General features: G+C 42.4%; 1 protein-coding gene across 6 annotated transcripts in view; it reads left to right on the top strand.

The window, feature by feature from the left end:
• GATM (glycine amidinotransferase) overlaps positions 1 to 18,479 on the top strand; it is a 43,016-nt gene that overhangs the window by 14,606 nt on the left and 9,931 nt on the right. For 5 of the 6 annotated variants that reach the window (XM_065547880.1, XM_065547881.1, XM_065547879.1 and 2 more), the window contains one exon: positions 11,988 to 12,206. Coding sequence is in view for 1 of the 6 variants with exons in the window: in XM_045395392.2 (XP_045251327.1) it covers positions 10,372 to 10,440; positions 11,988 to 12,206 (288 nt within the window). In the remaining 5 variants the exon portion in view is untranslated. Of the gene's footprint in view, positions 1 to 10,282; positions 10,441 to 11,987; positions 12,207 to 18,479 lie in introns of those variants that run through there. The other variant, XM_045395392.2, reaches the window with a different exon arrangement.

Raw genomic sequence — 18,479 nt, 5'->3', positions numbered from 1 at the left:
TCCTTTCCAGGGCTGTTGGTCTTAGTGACTCAATTCCAAAGAACAAAGTATGAAAAGGAAAAAAACACCAACTTTACAGAGGAAAAACCTGGCAGACACCACCTTAAGCAAATGACAGGGTTAATACCATCAGTGATATGAGAATATTACATACTACCTCACATGATGTGATGAACAGGGCACTTCATCTCTGCAGTATTCTTTCCAAAACTCCATAATGCTAGTCCGATCATGAGAAAAACATAAACCCAGTTCAAAGGATAGACTACAAAATACCTGATTAGTATTCCTCAAAACTGTCAAGGTCCTGAAAAACCAAAGAAAGACTAAGATACTGTCACAGAGCAGAGGTAATCACAGAAGACATTACCACTAAATACAGTGTGGTATCCTGGATTGGATATTGGAACAGAAAAAGAATGTTAGTGGAAAAACTGGGAAGATCCAAGTAAAGTCTGGAGTTTAGTTAATAATGATTTATAGTGTTGGTAGCTTAGTTTTGGCAAATGTATCATAGCTGTGGAAGACAATAACAGGGTAAACCAAAACAGGGCGATGCGTGTACAGGAACTCTGTACTATCTTTGTAACTTTTCTGTAAATCCAAAAACAGATAGAAAACAAAATTTCCCACAAACTCATGAAAATTATTTTAACATATTAAAGTACAGATAGACTTCCACAAGTTTAGAAGGCCAACTTGTGCAAAACACCTACTTACAGTATGCACACTTAATCAGTCTGGCATAGTGCCTCACGCCTGTAATCTCAGCACTTTGGGGGGCCGACTGAGGCAGGAGGAGCACTGGAGCCCAGGAGTTCAAGAGCAGCCTGAGCAACACAGCAAGATTCTGTCTTTAATTTTAAAAAATTAATATCATATTCACACTTAAAGCCCTTCTTGAGGCCTATAGCACCATTTTGCTAGACTCAGAAGTTTAAGGTTTTCAGATTTGAATTCCCAGAGTGTAAAATCAGACTCTGTTTTCTAAAAGTTCATTTAACTCTTGAAAAAATTGCACTGAGAATTTATCTCAGCAGAGTTTGGTGAATTTTGATGAATCATTTAGCCTTCTTGGACCATGGTTATCCCAACTACAAAATAAAGTCCCTCTTAGTTTTAAAATTCTGTAAATATGTCTCTCTCAAACAATGTAAATATTGTTTTAAAGTGAGGTACAAATTCCAAGGGAAAAAATAAAACTTTGACTAGGCAATTGATTCCACAAACATTTATTAAGTGACAATCACTGTGCTAGGTACAGGACCTGTAGCCCTTGCTCTCCAGAGGTCTGGTGAAAGAGAGAGATATATAAACAAGCTGTTACAGCCTGTATAGGTGCTCTAAAAGAAGTATTAACAAGGTGTGCTGTGGTATACAGGAAGAAGTTGCTTCACTCTTCCTGGAGATGTTATTTTGGACATAAAAACTAGGAATACCATGAAATGGTAGTACTGTTTGATCTAACCAGAGTCAGTGAGGAATTAGTCCTATGCTAGTAAACATTTATCTTCATTGGCTGTTTGTAAATATCTGGGAATTACTGGATTTTCCCAGTGATAAACTGGCTGCAGAGTCAGAAATTTGGTTGCTACAGTGTTGTGCCAGAAAAGTACAAGTGTCTCAAGTTGTAGATGCATTCTCTTGGGAATGTCTGAAATCTGTCCCCTGAGATGATTTAATTGCTGTCACATTAACAACATAACTTTCCAGAAAAGGCAGTGTGTTGGCTGTCATAGTCTGTTATTACTAAATCAAGCCTTCATAAAAAACTCACGCCTCACAGGTCATTCCATCTTATAGCTGAATGTTTCTAGTTTAGCTTTTGCAATATGTAGTCTTATATGGTCTTGGTATTTAGTTTTGCTTTTACATTCTGAATACCATGGTAAACAGTAATTTAGAGTTCCTAAGCAAAAGTTCAATATTCGACCCTACTTTGATTCTAAGCTGCAAATTCTGAATAGTTCTATTTGAACAGACCTTTCTTTAGCAGGGACAACATGACTATGGAGGACATTTTGTCACTTAAATGACCATGGGCGGAGGAGATGAGTGCTTCCTCCTGGGATGCTGCCCAAGACAAGTAAGAATATTCGAGAGGGGTGCAGAAAACTGGCGAATGTTCCTTCTCCAATTCCCAGGGCCCAGCTAGAGAAGTGCCTTTTGCTGGGAATGATAATTCTGGAAAACTCCCTACCAGCAACAAGCAAGACAGACAAGAGTGAAATAGCAAGCACAGACTGAGAACCGGGCAAAGTGCACAACAGTGAGATAGGCAGAAGTGTCTTCCCACGCTAATCTCCCTGTCCTGCCAGATCACAGCGTGTATGGACATGAGAGGAGCCAGGTGGCTGTGGGAGGTTTTCTCCCAGAGCAGTATCTACAGTTTTCTTAGGGCAGAGCTGCAAGGGAAAATATCTTGTGACAACAAGAATTGTTTCTAAGCAGACACAGGGCCCTTTGCTTCTAAAAAAAAAATAGCCATTAGGGTTTTTTTCTGATTATAAATGTAGTAATATCTCGTAGAGAAAGGTATACAAATTGCAGAAAAGCAGAAAGAAGAATATAAAAGTTACCCATTACATCTCCATGCAAAGATTGTCACTATTTAAATTTTGGTAAATTTCTTTCCAGAATTTTATGTGCATACATATATTCAACATGGTTGAGAGAATACTGTATGTACAATTTCATATTTGGTTATTCTTCAGTTAATATTGTGAGGAAGCCAGAGACCACCTCCAACCCCACTTTTAGCTCTTAGTGGGCTTTTTAGCTGGATGTAGAGGCCAAATTGAGACCAGGCAGATTACCAAGACAAAAGCATACAAATTTTATTAGTTTTACATGTACAAAAGGATCTCCACAGGAGAGTGAAGTGTGAAGAAGTAGTCAAAGCAAGATGCTTTTATACTTTTTTAGACAAGGAACAATAAATATGAGTAGAAATGATAGGACAAAGAAAATCTGGCTAGGGACAGTCAGTTTTCTAGAGGAGTCACTAGGAGATATATGGTGGGGTATAAAACTGGTGAAAGATAGGAGTTACTTCATTAGGTATGTTTATTTAGGTCCATTGTCAACTGCAATTCCAAGTCTCTGGTGATAAGAGCTGTTTTCTCGCCCTAGTATGGAGAGGGTACCCCTCCCAGAGAAATCTTTATTGCTTACTATATACAGAGAGACAGATCAACTTGCTTTTTCTAAGACTAAATTTTCTCTAATATTTTCAACTCAAATACGTCAACCTGACATATTTTAAAATTACACATCCTCCACATCCTAGCTTATTAAAAGAAAAACTCTCTTTAAGCATTATTTTTAGTAGTGCATGTTCATCTTACGATGAAATTTATTTATTATAAATCCTAAATTTATTCATTCACTTAAGAAATATTAAGAAAAATGTATTTATTCATTTAAGAGCCAAGCATTTTGCCAAATGCTGAATGTGTAATAATTTCCTTAACCATTCTTTAATTGTTGGTCAATCTGTTTCTTATAGCATTTTTTTGAGGCTTTAGACAAAAAGTGTAAATAGAGAATCAGCTTGGAGAAGATGTTTGAAAAAGTACTGGGAAAGGAATTTAGGCTACAAGAATGAGATGAGGGAGAAGGTTCCAGTGACAGCTGCCTTCTTACCACTAAGGTGCCCCCAAAAGTATTTCCTGCAATACCAGGGATTGTTTATGGACAGTGGTATCTTCGTGGCACCGATACCATGGAACATAATGATAGAGATTCACTAACTTCTGCATCATTTCTGGAATTAGCCAAAATGACTTCCTCACTTTTGGGCACTGTCTAGATATGCACTGTCTGACCAGCACAACCAGTGCTAGAGGCTGTTGGGTTAAGAAAGGGAAAGGTTGGCTCACACCTGTAATCTCATTGCTTTGGGAGGCTGAGGCAGGAGGATCATGTGAACCCAGCAGTTTGAGACCAGCCTAGTCTACATAGTACGACCCCATCTCTGCAAAAAAATTTAAACATTAGCCAGGCAGTGATGCACATCTGTAGTCCCTGGTACTTGGGAGGCTGAGGTGGGAGGATTGCTTGAGCCTGGCAGGTCAAGGCTGCAGTGAGCTATGATCGCACCGCTGCACTCAACCAGGGTGACAGTGAGACTCTGTCTCAAAAAACAAAGGAGGGGTGGGGAAGTGTCAGTTTAGGGAGAAATGTAAGGCACAACTTTTTCAGCAGGGTGAGTGGAGCTATTTTAGCTACCACTAAAAGTCTGAGGGTTGTAATTAAGTCAGGATGAACATACATTGTATTTCCAGAACCATCCCAATGGGACAGACCCTTCTAAGGCACTTTCCCCTTCCTGCTCTCCCTTCTTTGACTACAGTGCAGGGAGCAACAGCTACGCCTATGCTGAAATACCTTCTCTTGCCTCTGTAGAGTTCCCAGTAGAGATCTAAGCTGTACCTGAGCTTGCTTAGAGGACTTATACTAGTTCTGGACTTTCTGTCTCTTTAGCATTCAGCTCTAGCTGACCCACATAAGTTCAGAGACTCATTACCATGTCAAAGACTCATTACCATGCAGTCTTTATGGGTATAGCATTATCCTAAGAAGGACAGTTATCCAATACATAACTCCCAGAAAAAACACTCAGAGATATCCTGAAATGTCAAGATGGCAGCATGCGACACAATATGCAGCTTGCAGGACAGTGTTGAACACTGGAAGTAGCTAGACTACATTTATGCACCCTGCATCATGCAGTAGCTATTCCCCTGAGAATCTCTGAGAAAATCAAGTGTCCTAGAAGTTAAAGGCTCAGGCTTTTGAGTCTTAGAGGCCTGGATTTGAATTTTGGCTTTATTAGCCACTTGGCCACTGTTTCACTTAGGGCAATTTGTTTAATCCTGTAGGGCTCTGTTTCTTCACCTTTGAAACAAGAATATTGTAAGAATACCTCATAGATGACTAAATGAAATAACATGTGAAGCTCTTATCTGGCACATAGTAAGTGCTCAGTAAGTAGTAGTTATTATTATTAGAGTAGAAATGATTTTAAAATTAATTGAAGCCGGCCAGGCATGGTGGCTCACACCTGTAATCCCAGCACTTTGGGAGGCTGAGGCGGGCAGATCATGAGGTCAGGAGTTTGAGACCAGCCTGGCCAATATGGTGAAACCCCATCTCTACTAAAAATACAAAAATTAGCCAGAAATCGCTTTAACCCGGGAGGCGAAGCTTGCAGTGAGCTGAGATCATGCCACTGCACTCCAGCCTGGGCAACAGAGTGAGGCTACATTAAATAAAAAAAAAATAAAAAAAAAAATGAAGCAATTTGGCAAATGGGTTGGCCTTTGCTTGTAAGTTTAGTCAGAACCTTAAGAAAGAGAATGGTGTTTACTGTTTTTAAATTCCAGAAGGGTATTTGAAGACTGAAGTAAAAGAAAGAAGATTCCTTGGAGCAGACTTCAGATGTTTCTTCCTCAGTTTTCTTAAAGCTCTATCAGTTTCAGTACTAACCTAAGCTGAGATTATTTTAAATACTTGGAGAAAGCTGGCGTTTAATTTAGCTGCAGGTACTGTTTTGCAGTTGTCTTCCAATGAAAGAATCTACCTCATTGGGAGATGCTGAGCAGTAATAACACAGCTGTTCAAAACTAGTAAAAATCCTAAAATGATTTGTACGGGACAGTGCAGAGGCTGTCTTCACAACATTTTGTAACTCATTTGAAATCAAAGACTGCAAAGTACCAAAGAGGGAGCTCAGGTTATTCTAGCTGGGCCATCAGAGTGGCAGTGAACAATTGATTAAGGACTCTGGCTGTGTCAGGCACTGTGCTAGGGATATACTGGTGGATAAAACAGACTCCCTGTCCTTAAGGAGCCAACAGCCCAGTGAGAGACAGACATATAAGCAGGCAATTCTAGGGCAGTGTGATAGGTACTGTGGGCTAGTGGAACACAGGCTATTGTGGGATCAGGCCAGTCCCACAGGATTTTAGATTTAGAAAGTAAATTCCATCAGTTTACCCAGAATCGACTAGGTAGGCGGAAAAAAGAGAACATTAAGAAGGGAAACATAATTAGGAAGCAAGAACTGAGCTAGAACTTACTAGACTCTGAGGGATAAGCTAGAATATTTATTATTATTATTATTATTATTATTATTATTATTACTACTACTAATATTTTTGAGACAGAGTTTCTCTCCTGTTGCCTAGGCTGGAGTGCAGTGGTATGATCTCGGCTCACTGCAACCTCCACCTCCTGGGTTCAAGCAATTCTCCTGCCTCAACCTCCCGCGTAGCTGGGATTACAGGTGTGCACCAACACACCTGGCTAATTTTTGTATTTTTAGTAGAGACAGGGTTTTGCCATATTTGCCAGGCTGGTCTCAGAGGGGTTCAAGCAATTCTCCTGCCTCAGCTTCCCAAGTAACTGGGATTACAGGTGTGTAACAACACACCTGGCTAATTTTTGTATTTTTAGTAGAGACGGGGTTTCGCCATGTTTGCCAGGCTGGTCTCAAACTTCTGACCTCAGGTGATCCACCCATCTCAGCTGCCCAGAGTGCTGAGATTACAGGCATGAACCACTGCGCCCGGCAGAATACTGATTTAATATTTTACAATGAGATCTTCATCTTTCCAGCTATCAGATCACTTACTTGTGCTCAGCCTGCAGGGTAACTCCCCCATGCCAAGGTTCCCAGGGATGAGCTTAGTGAGCTCACAAGTTAGAGCAGGTGAATAGTTTTGAGGGAGATTTCATAAAACCCACAGAATTATTCTTGTCCTCAATAGGTTTAACCTTTCCAGAGGCCAGAATATTCTGATTCCATCCTTAGGTAGAGCTGGATGAACAGACTCTGATAGGTTGGCCACTCAGGCTTCCTTTTTTAAAAGTCTATGTTGATAATCACACCTCTGCAGATGCAGTCTTTTAAATATGTTTTTTGTTTATTAGGTAATTTACTCACATGTTCAAAATTCAAAGGTACAATAAGGCTTACAGTGGAAAATCTCTCTCATTCCTGTTTCCCAGCCATTCAGGTCCCCTCCCCAGGGACAGCTTAGGTTATCAGTATCTGTGTATCCTTCCAAATATATTTTATTGATGTAGCCCAAATAATATTTTCTAAAAAAATTGCAGCTTTATTTACATTCCGTCATGAGAATATATACTTTAGTCACCTTGTTTGAACTTGAGTAATACATTATTGTTTCTAACTTACTTTGAGAGATATCCTTCCCCTAAACTATAGGTACAAATGTCTTTTAGAATAGGTGACTTCTGTAGATAGCTAATCTCATCCAGTGTATCTGTGTGTATATGTGTGTGCTTACCAATTTCACAGAGTATCTGTATTCTTAAGTTCTAGGAGCACCTTCCTCTGTACTTGTTTACACCCTATGTACAGATTCTGAAGTCAACCATGATAAAGAAATGGTGAATTCTTATAACGGGCTCTTTTGTTATTTTGTTAATCCAATGACTTTACTGGCTTTTTTTGTTTTATTTTAATCTCAAGACACATTTCAAAAACTGTGCTTTTTTGGTTGGAACTAGGGAGAGTTGGGCATATCCCCAAAGCAACGGTGATGAGGGAGAATTGAAAAGCTGAATTTTTGCCATGCTTCTGGTGTGTTTCCTATTCCTTGTCCTTTTAGACCCCTTTATACACACACTATCCTACATTATGCCTTTAAGTTAAGCTACAAAGATGCACTACTATTAGACTTGAATATGCATAATGACTAGGTATGAGACTAGCAAGATCCTAAAATTATTGGTTCAATCAAAGTTATTGATGGTATCTACTGCCAATAGGAGAAGGCAAGACAGGACTTCACAGTCTATTCCATTTCTTCTGAATAAGACAGCAACTAAAGACCACAGAGTTGCCAACTATCACTATATAGATACTTTGCAGAGTTGGCCCAGTATTAGACAAACTAGTATGGAAAGCTTGTACTTTAAATTGATAAGGTCATTCTAGAAGTTGTTACAGAATTTTTTTCAAAAACAGAACATAAAAGAGAATGAAAAAATATAATTGTAGTAAATGAAAAAAAGTGTGGTATAAAAGGGGAAAAAGGACAAAGAATGAAAATAAATGAGAGGCATGGCAAAAAGGAGGAGTGAGTGCTTTGATTTGCTTTTATAACAGCAGGACTGGTTTGGGTGGCGCTATCCACACACTTTCTGCTGGATCCCAGGAAATAAGGTTATACTCTTTGGCTATGAGTTTTTCATTATGAAAACTTAACAACATCGTAACTTCATTATTACCAGGCACCCCCAATTCTTACATCTGCAAAATTAAAATAGTGCTTTTAATGGGTGGCAAGAGGATGTCCTCCAATCTCAAGCAGAAATGGTAATCTCAAGGCCTTGTTATGTGTACTTACTGTACTCTTCAGTTCTTTTGAGGGGAAGCACATATCTGGCTGCCCTCAGTACACTAAGAGAATCAGACCTCAGAGGTGGCTGCATTTTATTGTTGGGAGAAAGTACTTTTAAAATTTTGAGAAATGTTAGAGATTTCTTAAAACCTCACTAGAAGTATGAAGCCTTGATTGGAAAGATAAAGGGATCTGGTTCCAGGTCACACAGCAAATTAGTGGCAGAATTAAGTTATGAACTTAGACTTACTCCTTTCACCATATTATGGCATTTGGGGGCCTCCTTATTGCTAGAGTAGTAACACATTACCTCATATAGCTTCCCCCCACCCAGATGGAGTCTTGCTCTGTCACCCAGGCTGGAGTGTAGTGGCTCCATCTCAGCTCAGTAGCTGGAATTACAGGCACCCACCACCATGCTCGGCTAATTTTTTTTTTTTTTTTTTTTTTGAGACGGAGTCTAGCTCTGTCGCCCAGGCGGTTGGAGTGCAGTGGGGCGATCTCGGCTCCCTGCAAGCTCCGCCTCCCAGGTTCACGCCATTCTCCTGACTCAGCCTCCCAAGTAGCTGGGACTACAGGCGCCCGCCACCACGCCCGGCTAATTTTTTTTTTTTTTTTTTTTTTTTTTTTTTTTGTATTTTTAGCAGAGACAGGGTTCCATCATGTTGGCCAGGATAGTCTCAAACTCCTGACCTCAGGCGTTCCGCCCGCCTTGGCCTTCCAAATTGCTGGGATTACAAGCGTGAGCCACTGCACCCGGCCTCATACGGCTCTAATGCCACGCATCAAGTTCTGCATGTATAGTTTCTCATTTTGGCCCCTCAGCAACCCCCCATGTGCTAGGGACAGTAAATTCTATTCTCACTTTGCAGATAAGAAGACTGCAATTCAAGAAGACACACAGTAGTCTATAGCTGAGTCAAGACTGGAACTCAGTTATCCTGATTCCCTCTCGGAGGCTCTTTCTACCATGCCATCTGCTTGTCTGTTGCTTTCCATCCATGAACTCTGGAAAACAAGCTTGAGATACCAAAATTAAAAAGATAGCTCATCAAAAATGAATAGTTACAACTCTGCAAGTACAAAAATGAAATACTCAAATCTCTTGCCTCCTTTCCTACTAGGAGATAAATGTTAACCTGAGTTCTCTAGCTTTGCACAAATCCACAGCAATTAAGACTGCACAGTGAGGGAAAATACTTTTCTAAAAAACAATCCTAATCAAGTTAAAACAAAAAATTTAAAACATGAAATGGAAGGAACGAAACTGCCGTCCTCCCTTATTTGTGACCCACACTTGTCGATTTTCATATCGGAGTTTCTCAAGCCAGGGGCACATGGCCAAAAACCATGTGAAATGCCAGGTGTTCCAAATAACACCCGACGGGGTAGTGGAAGGAAAGCACTACCTCCCCGGGGAGCAAATGGCCCAACTTCCAGACTTAGTTTTCTGCAGTCTCACACCCGATGTTGCACTAAGAAACCACCTAATTTTTAGGTGGTTTCGTTTACCGAAAAATGAGGTGACTGGGTCCGTGCTCGTATGTAACACTATACTCACGCTTTGCATATTTAAATTCTCAAATATTCACTTAATATATGCATAGACCATTGTCACGTCGTCGGAAGTCGCGTCCTGCCCAGGTGCGCGAGACTCCAGCGGGCCTTCTTGCGGCGCTCGGGTCGGGGTCCAGGTCCGGGCGTGCAACAGAAGCCGTCAGTGGCCCCGCTGGCTAAAAAAGGGCAAGCGTCGGAGGCTCGAGCTAGCGGCCACGGCGCCTCCCAACAGTTCCTAATTCGGGGCGCTCTGCTGGCCCCACCACCTGTTCCCGGCAGCCAATGGGGCCGCGGGGGGCGGCCGGGGCGGAGCGCGGCTACAAAAGGCCGCGGGCCCAGCGCACCCGCCCATCACGCTCCGGGCGCGCTCTCGGGGAGGCTTGGACCGACGCGGCCCAGGCCAGGAACATTCCGTGCGTGGACCAGCCGGGTCGGGGCGATGCTGCGGGTGCGGTGTCTGCGCGGCGGGAGCCGCGGCGCCGAGGCGGTGCACTACATCGGGTCTCGGGTGCGTGCGCCACCGGCCTCGTCTGGCGGCCGCGTGACTCACTCGGTCTTGAGGGTGGCGTGGAGCACCCGCTCGCTCCCTCCACAGAGCCGCCGCCTTCCCTCGCTTTCCCCAGCCAGAATTGCACGAGAGTGTCCCTTCTGGTATCCCTGGGAAGCTCAGCTTCAAGAGCCTTTGCAGGCTCCAGGAGCTGGGCGGCGTCCCCGGGTCGGGGGGAACTTGCGTTGCGGCTCCACCCCTTGGGGTCCACTTGCTGTCTCCGCGTCTGCGGCCTGCTGGCCCACGGTCCTCTACCGGACCTTGGTGCGCTGCACCAAGCTTCCCGCTCGGAGCAAGGGGCTGGGATGACGGAGGCTCCTCTTAGTAAAAGGGTGGCGTTATTGGGGTTCAGTAGCCTAAGTGGGCATCGAGTTGGGGGAGATTTCTGGAAAATGCGTGTGGGGTGGATGGATGGGGAGAAGAGACAAGCAAAGTGGGAATCAGGGACGGGGAGCGAGCGACCAGATTCACTCCAAGTATAATATGCGGTCCCACGTCTGGAGAGGAGTCTGGCGAGTGCAGCCTGTAAGCAGAGTTTCTGCGCTCCCCGCCTTCGGCTGCCCTGGCGGCAGACCCTTGCTCCTAGGACTGGAATCGCTCCGACATTCTGGCTTCCCCCCAGCAACTGGTTCCTGAACAGCTGCCACTCTCGGTCTTGCTTCTGCCTCCACCCGAGTTCCCCTCCTGCCCACTTCCTAAGGCTTTTAACAGAGCAGGATAGAGATTTGGGGGGTTGAGGTTTACTCAGGGGTTGAGGGACCCTCCCTGCTCTAGATTTTATAGGCCATGCATTTTTTAAAGGCTTTTGAAGTTTTTAGATCTCCTTTTTAGTTGTTTGAATTTACGCCTGGGCTAATCCTGATCTTGGCTAGGGTACTGTGGGCCATCTGTAAAATGGAGCAGATGGCAGTTGCTCACTCTTAGAATTGAAGTGCCAAAGAATGCGAAGTGTATGTCAAAGATGAAAAAAATTTGATTTGAAGCTGGCTATTCTGAAAGATACGGTCCTTTACAAATGTTTCCACATTTTCATTTGTAAAGATAAAATAAAATAAAATAAAAAGCCTAATATTGGTAACCTTTGATACTTGAGGGAAAAGGAGGTTCCATCCTCAGCTGGGACTGGCGGGAAGTTTTAGAGCAGCTGTCTGTGGTTTTCTGAGAGGAGGATTGACCCATCTGCAAAAGAGGTGCTTAAAGCTTGAGTGCAGGAATTGCATTCTGAGATAAAGATGGGGGTGTATGGTCGCTGGGGACACGGTCTTCTGAGGAGTTTTAAAGAGTTACAGCAATTAATAGATAAGACAATTTGTAGATAAACAAGAGGGTTAAAAAATTATCTGTAATCCCACTACCCACCTACACATTGTTAACATCTTGGTTTACGCTCTTCTAAAGGGGTTTAAGTGGCAATGTTATGCTGGATTTTTACCCCATCTCCACTTCCTTCTCTCTGCAAGTACTGATAGAGCAATGCAATACAATAATGTTTTCTTTGTTCTTGGAAGCTTGGACGAACCTTGACGGGATGGGTGCAGCGAACTTTCCAGAGCACCCAGGCAGCTACGGCTTCCTCCCGGAACTCCTTTGCAGCTGACGACAAGGCCACTGAACCTCTGCCCAAGGACTGCCCTGTCTCTTCTTACAACGAATGGGACCCCTTAGAGGAAGTGATAGTGGGCAGAGCAGAAAATGCCTGTGTTCCGCCGTTCACCATCGAGGTGAAGGTAAAGGCTGTTCACATGTCTGAAAGTGCGTTCCCTCCTCACCTGCTGCTGCTACCCTCTGACTGCTTTCCCTTCAGTTTACTCTCAGACCTCTCAATGCAGTGACTAACTCTAAGTTATCTTACCTGACACCTCTGTGGTATTTGACACTGTTTACACCAATGATAATTGCTTCTTTCCTGAAACTCTTCCCCTTGGAATCTAAGAGAGCTTTTCTGGGAATAATAGTTCTTTCTCTTTTCCTCAGATCTTCTTCCGTCACAGCCTGTAATGCCAAGGTTGAATAGAATATTACTTTCAGCCCCCTTCTCTTAGCCATTCTCACAGCTGCCCCTCCCACCTCCTCTCTGGTCCGTATCTCTGTATTGAACTCCTTATGGGATATTGCCACATGACTTCAAACTTGGCACATCTGGAGTTCAGTTGCCAGCCACCCTGCTAAAGTGGACCCCTTCTCATTCCTTCCTTTTAATTATTGGCATTCCTATTTAATCAAGCTAAAACACAAAAGAATCATCTTTGATTTCTCCTTATGTGGCATCCTCCACATCCATTCTCCAAGGTTTAACAAGGCTTTTGTCAAAATGAATCTTGCCTCATCCCTCTGCTTTGCCTCTCCCTAATGGTTGGGCGCTCATCTGCTGTCTGGACTATTGCAGTTAACTCCTAACTGGTCACTGCTACTCACTCTTCTTACCAAACCACCTTGCAGCTGCAATCCAAGTGATTTTTTAAAACTCAAATGTGATCATGTTTCTCATCCTGCTTCTTTTCCTCCTCTACTTTGCTAGCCAACCCCCTCCCCACCCCCACCCCCGAATTGCTCAGGATAAAGTCCTCATGGTATTCAACATCCTTCCCAATCTGGCTCTTGTCTGCATTTCCAGGATTCCTCATTCCAGTTATTGACTCATCTGTTAGTACAGCAGATTAGCAGTGTTCATTTCTGGTCAAGTCCCTCTCTCCTCTAATATCCCACCCTGGTTTTCAGCAGACTTTATAAGACAACCATATAAGGCAGCTAAACTAGACTACTCACTGTTTCTTCACAAGCCCTGCATCTTTGCCCCTACCTAAGTCTCTTCCACCCATCTTCCTGTGCCCTTTAGTCTGTTTAAACTAGGTAGTTTAAACCTACTACCACCTAGCTTCAATGACACCTTTCACAAAGTGTTCCAGAATTTCCCTGGCAACAAGTAACATCTCCCTTTTTAAAAACTCCTAGTGGTGGCCAGGCACCGTGGCTCACGCCTGTAATCCCAACACTTTGGGAGGCTGAGGTGGGAGGATCACAAGGTCAGGAGATTGAGAACATCCTAGCTAACACGGTGAAAGCCCATCTCCACTAAAAATACAAAAATTAGCTGGGCATGGTGGCGGGCGCCTGTAGTCCCAGCTACTCGGGAGGCTGAGTCAGGAGAATGGCGTGAACCCAGGAGGCAGTGAGCCGAGATTGCACCACTGCACTCCAGCCTGGGCAACAGAACGAGACTCCGTCTCAAAAACAAACAAACAAAAACTCCTAGTGGTTTTCATCTGTAATATTCTTATGTCCAGGGCCTCTGTGGGCCGGTGTTCAGGTTCTGTACTGCATAAGGGTCCCATATCTAAGGGACCACCATCCACATTGTAGACACAGCCTAGACTCCTATTAATAATGGGTTACAAATCTATCTATAATGTCCTTAAATTTTTCCTGAATATTTACACTTTTATTTGTAAAGTGGACTGAGGAAAGAAGTTCTGTAACAGCATTTTCGTGGTCTTCAGAAATATTGCCTATGATGTACCAGGGCTCTAGAGGTATTAATGTAAAAGATCTTCCTTTCTATTTGAAGAAATATGATGTCCACATAGAAACGAAGACCAAGTATCTTATTCCAATCGACTGACAAGGCAGTTGAAGTGCCAGGAAAGCTAAGGAAAGAGAAGTGACCAAGTTCTGGCCAGTTAAGAAGTCCTCTTGAAGAAAATGACTCCTGAGTTAGACCAGGAAGACAGGGAGATAGAAAAAGTAATAACTTCTAATTGTTCTGAAACTGTCTTTGGTTCTGATATTTGGAATTTGGTGAGAAGATTAATTTATACACCATCCACATGTTTTTAAAAGGCATAGTCTTCTTAAGTCTTTCCTTGAAAAGTCCCATCCCCTAACCATTTTAATTGGGTGGAATTAAAATTTAAATCCAAGCAATAATTTATCCTTCTACTTGTCTTTACAATGATAGACTTTCATATCATGTGATTTTACAGAATCAGAATTCTCAGACATAATTTTGAGTTCTTTGTCACTTGATTTATGACTTTAGACTGTCATTTCATGGGCTTGTGGAAAATGTACTATGCTGAAGTCAGGAGTCTGGGATTAATTAGGTATTTGATAAAAGCTTGATAGCTAGTCTCGGTTAATCAGTTATTTGACCTTGTACAAGATTCCACAGCTTTCTGGGCCACTGTAAAATGAAGATACTAAGAGGTTTGCTATCTACCTAACAGGATTAAGGATTAATCTAAAGGTAAAAGATTACATGTTAAGTATTTTAAAGAACAAAACAACAACTTATTATAGTTGTATGGATCCAGTTTGCCAATTACATTCCAAAGGTACTTTGGGGGTATAATAGTTGTATATACCAGTAACATTAGCAGTGTTGATTTCATTCATTTGTCTGGTTCTTTTTGTTTGTTTATTCTTCTCTCTTTCTCTTTCTCTCTTTGATTCTAGACAGGAAATAACGGTTATTTCTGTTTCATGCCATGTGCTAAGCCTGGTTTTGAGGGACAAGAAAGTAAATCCAAGATATGCATGGATCCTAGCAGGCAAGGCCGTGCCTTGTAGTAAAGAAGAATGACATATATTAATCAGTTTAGGAATAATAAAAAAAAAATAATGTAGTAAACTGTCTATAGGCAATCAGAGCAGAAGATGTTGGAAGATATAAGTACTAGAGAAATTTTAAGGAAAGGAATGTGGAACATAATTGTTAGGAAGCATAATTTTTTAAAGCTCTGTGAGTTTTTGTTCTGCAAAATATAGTAAATATTTGCTATCAATTTTTTTTTTTTTTTTTTTTTTTTTTTTGAGACAGAGTCTTGCTCTGTCGCCCAGACTGGAGTGCAGTGGCGCAATCTTGGCTCACTGCAAGCTCCGCCTCCCAGGTTCACACCATTCTCCTGCCTTAGCCTCCTGAGTAGCTGGGACTACAGGTGCCCACCACCAGACCTGGCTAATTTTTTTTTGTATGTTTAGTAGAGACAGGGTTTCACCATGTTAGCCAGGATGGTCTCTATCTCCTGACCTCGTGATCTGCCCGCCTTGGCCTCCCAAAGTGCTGGGATTACAGGGGTGAGCCACCGTGCCCAGCCTCAAGTATGTTTTTTGCTTTGCTTTTGTCTTTTTAAAAGTAAAGCCCTTAATAAAGGACCTTTTATAAAATACAAGATTAATCAAGATTAGTGTAATATAAGCTTACAGCTGGATAAATACATTTCTGTTGTCATTTCTTAGCCTTCCAAAGACAGTATTTAAAAATTCACTTGGCAAACCGTTGCAAAGGGTTTTAGGCTTTGAAAGAGTATAAAGGTTCAAGGAATGCAGACATACCTTTGCAACAGATTATTATAAACATCATATGCTAAGCATCTAATATAGTGTTCATTATCTTGCAAACAACTTGGTAAATGATTGCTAGCTCATTTAGCAGGGTTATAAAGGAAGTGTAAACAATTTCTAGCTATTTCTTGTAAAATGTATTGTGCCCTGATCATTTGTACTTTGCCCAACCTTTGCCAGATTATAAACTCTACAAGAAAAATTCACATTTGTTCAAATAACCTTTTTCTCCCAGGAAAGTTTAATTTATCAAAGCAAGTTTCACTCTGCACAAATAGTCACGGAGGATACTTTGGAATGAGTCTAGTGAGACTGCGTAACTCTGCATCTCCTGTAACCCAGTGTTAAATTTTCAAAGGCTTCTTGTCCCTAGTGGATTGTAGGAGATGTGCCTGGCATGAGAAGGAGGAAGTGGTGAATGGATGAGTAGTACCAGCGTGTATCTGAGAGGAATATAAAGAGTCATTATTATCCTCTTTCTGGTTGCTGTTGCAGAAATTCCTAGGAGTAGAAAACAGTGGAGTGCTTTTATTTTGTTTTTTGAAAGGGTAGCTTGGTCTTATAAAATGTTTAATGCTGATAACATTTTTCATAGGCCAGAAATTCAGCCTGCTGTTTGCCTATAGACCTTAGTAAAAGCTAATTAATGATTCAGACCCCAGGCGTCAGCAAACTTCATCTTTGTACCAGATAATAAGTAATTTAGGCTTTGCAGACCATCGGTCTCTGTTGAACTACTCAGCTCTCAGCTGTGCCATTGTAGTGCAAAAGCAGTCATAGACAATATGTAAACAAATGAATGTGCCTGCATTCCCATAAAACTTTATTTACAAAAACAAGCAGCAGGCCAAATTTGCCTATGGACATTTGTTTACCAGCCTCTAAGAGTTTCACTGGCATCATTCAGTTTTTCTAAAGACCTGTTTCTTGGCTTACTCCTTATTCACCAATCTGGGTTCCAGTGTAACTGATGTGAACTTGGATGTTGAACTAAAGGAGATGGGTCCACTTTCATATATTTGATATTTATCAGACTGAGATAAAAATGGAAGTAGAGACACAAAATCTAGAAAAGACACTGTCTTTGACATTAAAGAGCTAAATATCTAGACATTTGGTCAGTCTTGATGAGTAAAAGCCATTGGGACAGTTTGAACTTGTTAAGCAATTCCAGTCTTTTTTTTTTTTTTGAGACGGAGTCTCGCTCTGTCACCCGGGCTGGAGTGCAGTGGCGCGATCTCGGCTCACTGCAAGCTCCGCCTCCCGGGTTCACGCCATTCTCCCGCCTCAGCCTCCGAGTAGCTGGGACTACAGGCGCCCGCCACCACGCCCGGCTAGTTTTTTGTATTTTTAGTAGAGACGGGGTTTCACCATGTTAGCCAGGATGGTCTCGATCTCCTGACCTCGTGATCCACCCGCCTCGGCCTCCCAAAGTGCTGGGATTACAGGCTTGAGCCACCGCGCCCGGCCAAGCAATTCCAGTCTTAAAAGTTTTTGCCCATCTAGTTAGAAGTGTTCAAACCAGTATAACATGCAAGTCCCATGATGTATTAGGGACACTCTTCAAGTAACAGTCAGAGAACTTGAGTTCTAGTCCTGCTTGTGCAGATAGTTAGCAAGCATGTGACCAGCCAGAGCCTCTTTCCTTACATGTGAAATAAGCATATGAGAGCTTGCCCTGTTTCTTTGATAGGATTGCTGGGAAACCAAATGAGAATATCCAGCTAAAGTAGACACACTCTGACACACTTGAGCCCATTACCAAGTTTTACACCTTCTTTCTAGTACTTATTGATAACCCTAATTATCTGATTGATGGTGGAGACCCTCATATCTGACATGGTCAGGACTAATAGTTGGTCAGTTCATCAATTATATAAATAAACATTTTAAAAATACCTGCTTTAAACATTTTTAAACAAAAATTTAAAACATTTAAAACTTTTTTTTTTTTTTTTTTTTTTTTTGAGACGGAGTCTCGCTCTGCCGCCCAGGCTGGAGTGCAGTGGCCGGATCTCAGCTCACTGCAAGCTCCGCCTCCCGGGTTCACGCCATTCTCCTGCCTCAGCCTCCCGAGTAGTTGGGACTACAGGCGCCCGCCACCGCGCCCGGCTAGTTTTTTGTATTTTTTAGTAGAGACGGGGTTTCACCGTGTTAGCCAGGATGGTCTCGATCTCCTGACCTCGTGATCCGCCTGTCTCGGCCTCCCAAAGTGCTGGGATTACAGGCTTGAGCCACCGCGCCTGGCCATTTAAAACATTTTTAAACTTAAAATATATCAATGTACATTGCGTTGCTAATCTTTTGATGAAGGTTCAAGTCTTTTTCTTAGAGTCTGGATTCTCTGATTGGAGTTCTGCTTCCTGTAGCTTGAAAAATGGGAAGATGCATCATGTACATTTCCCAATGTATTTATGCAAATTGACTGAGAACTTAGACATTTGGAAAACAATCTGAATGCAGAATATGTCTAGATTTTTACATGTTTGAAAACCAATATTTTGGCCGGGCACGGTGGCTCATGCCTGTAATCCCAGCGCTTTGGGAGGCTCAGGCAGGTGGATCACGAGGTCAGGAGTTCAAGACCAGCCTGGCCAACATGGTGAAACCCTGTCTCTACTAAAAATACAAAAAATTAGCCGGGTGTGGTGGCCTGCGCC

The sequence above is a fragment of the Macaca fascicularis genome, chromosome 7 (assembly GCF_037993035.2).
Source record: "Macaca fascicularis isolate 582-1 chromosome 7, T2T-MFA8v1.1".
Lineage (NCBI taxonomy): Eukaryota > Metazoa > Chordata > Mammalia > Primates > Cercopithecidae > Macaca > Macaca fascicularis.
The sequence above is the reverse complement of the archived record's forward strand: the minus strand, read 5'-3'. Positions and strand labels throughout refer to the sequence as shown.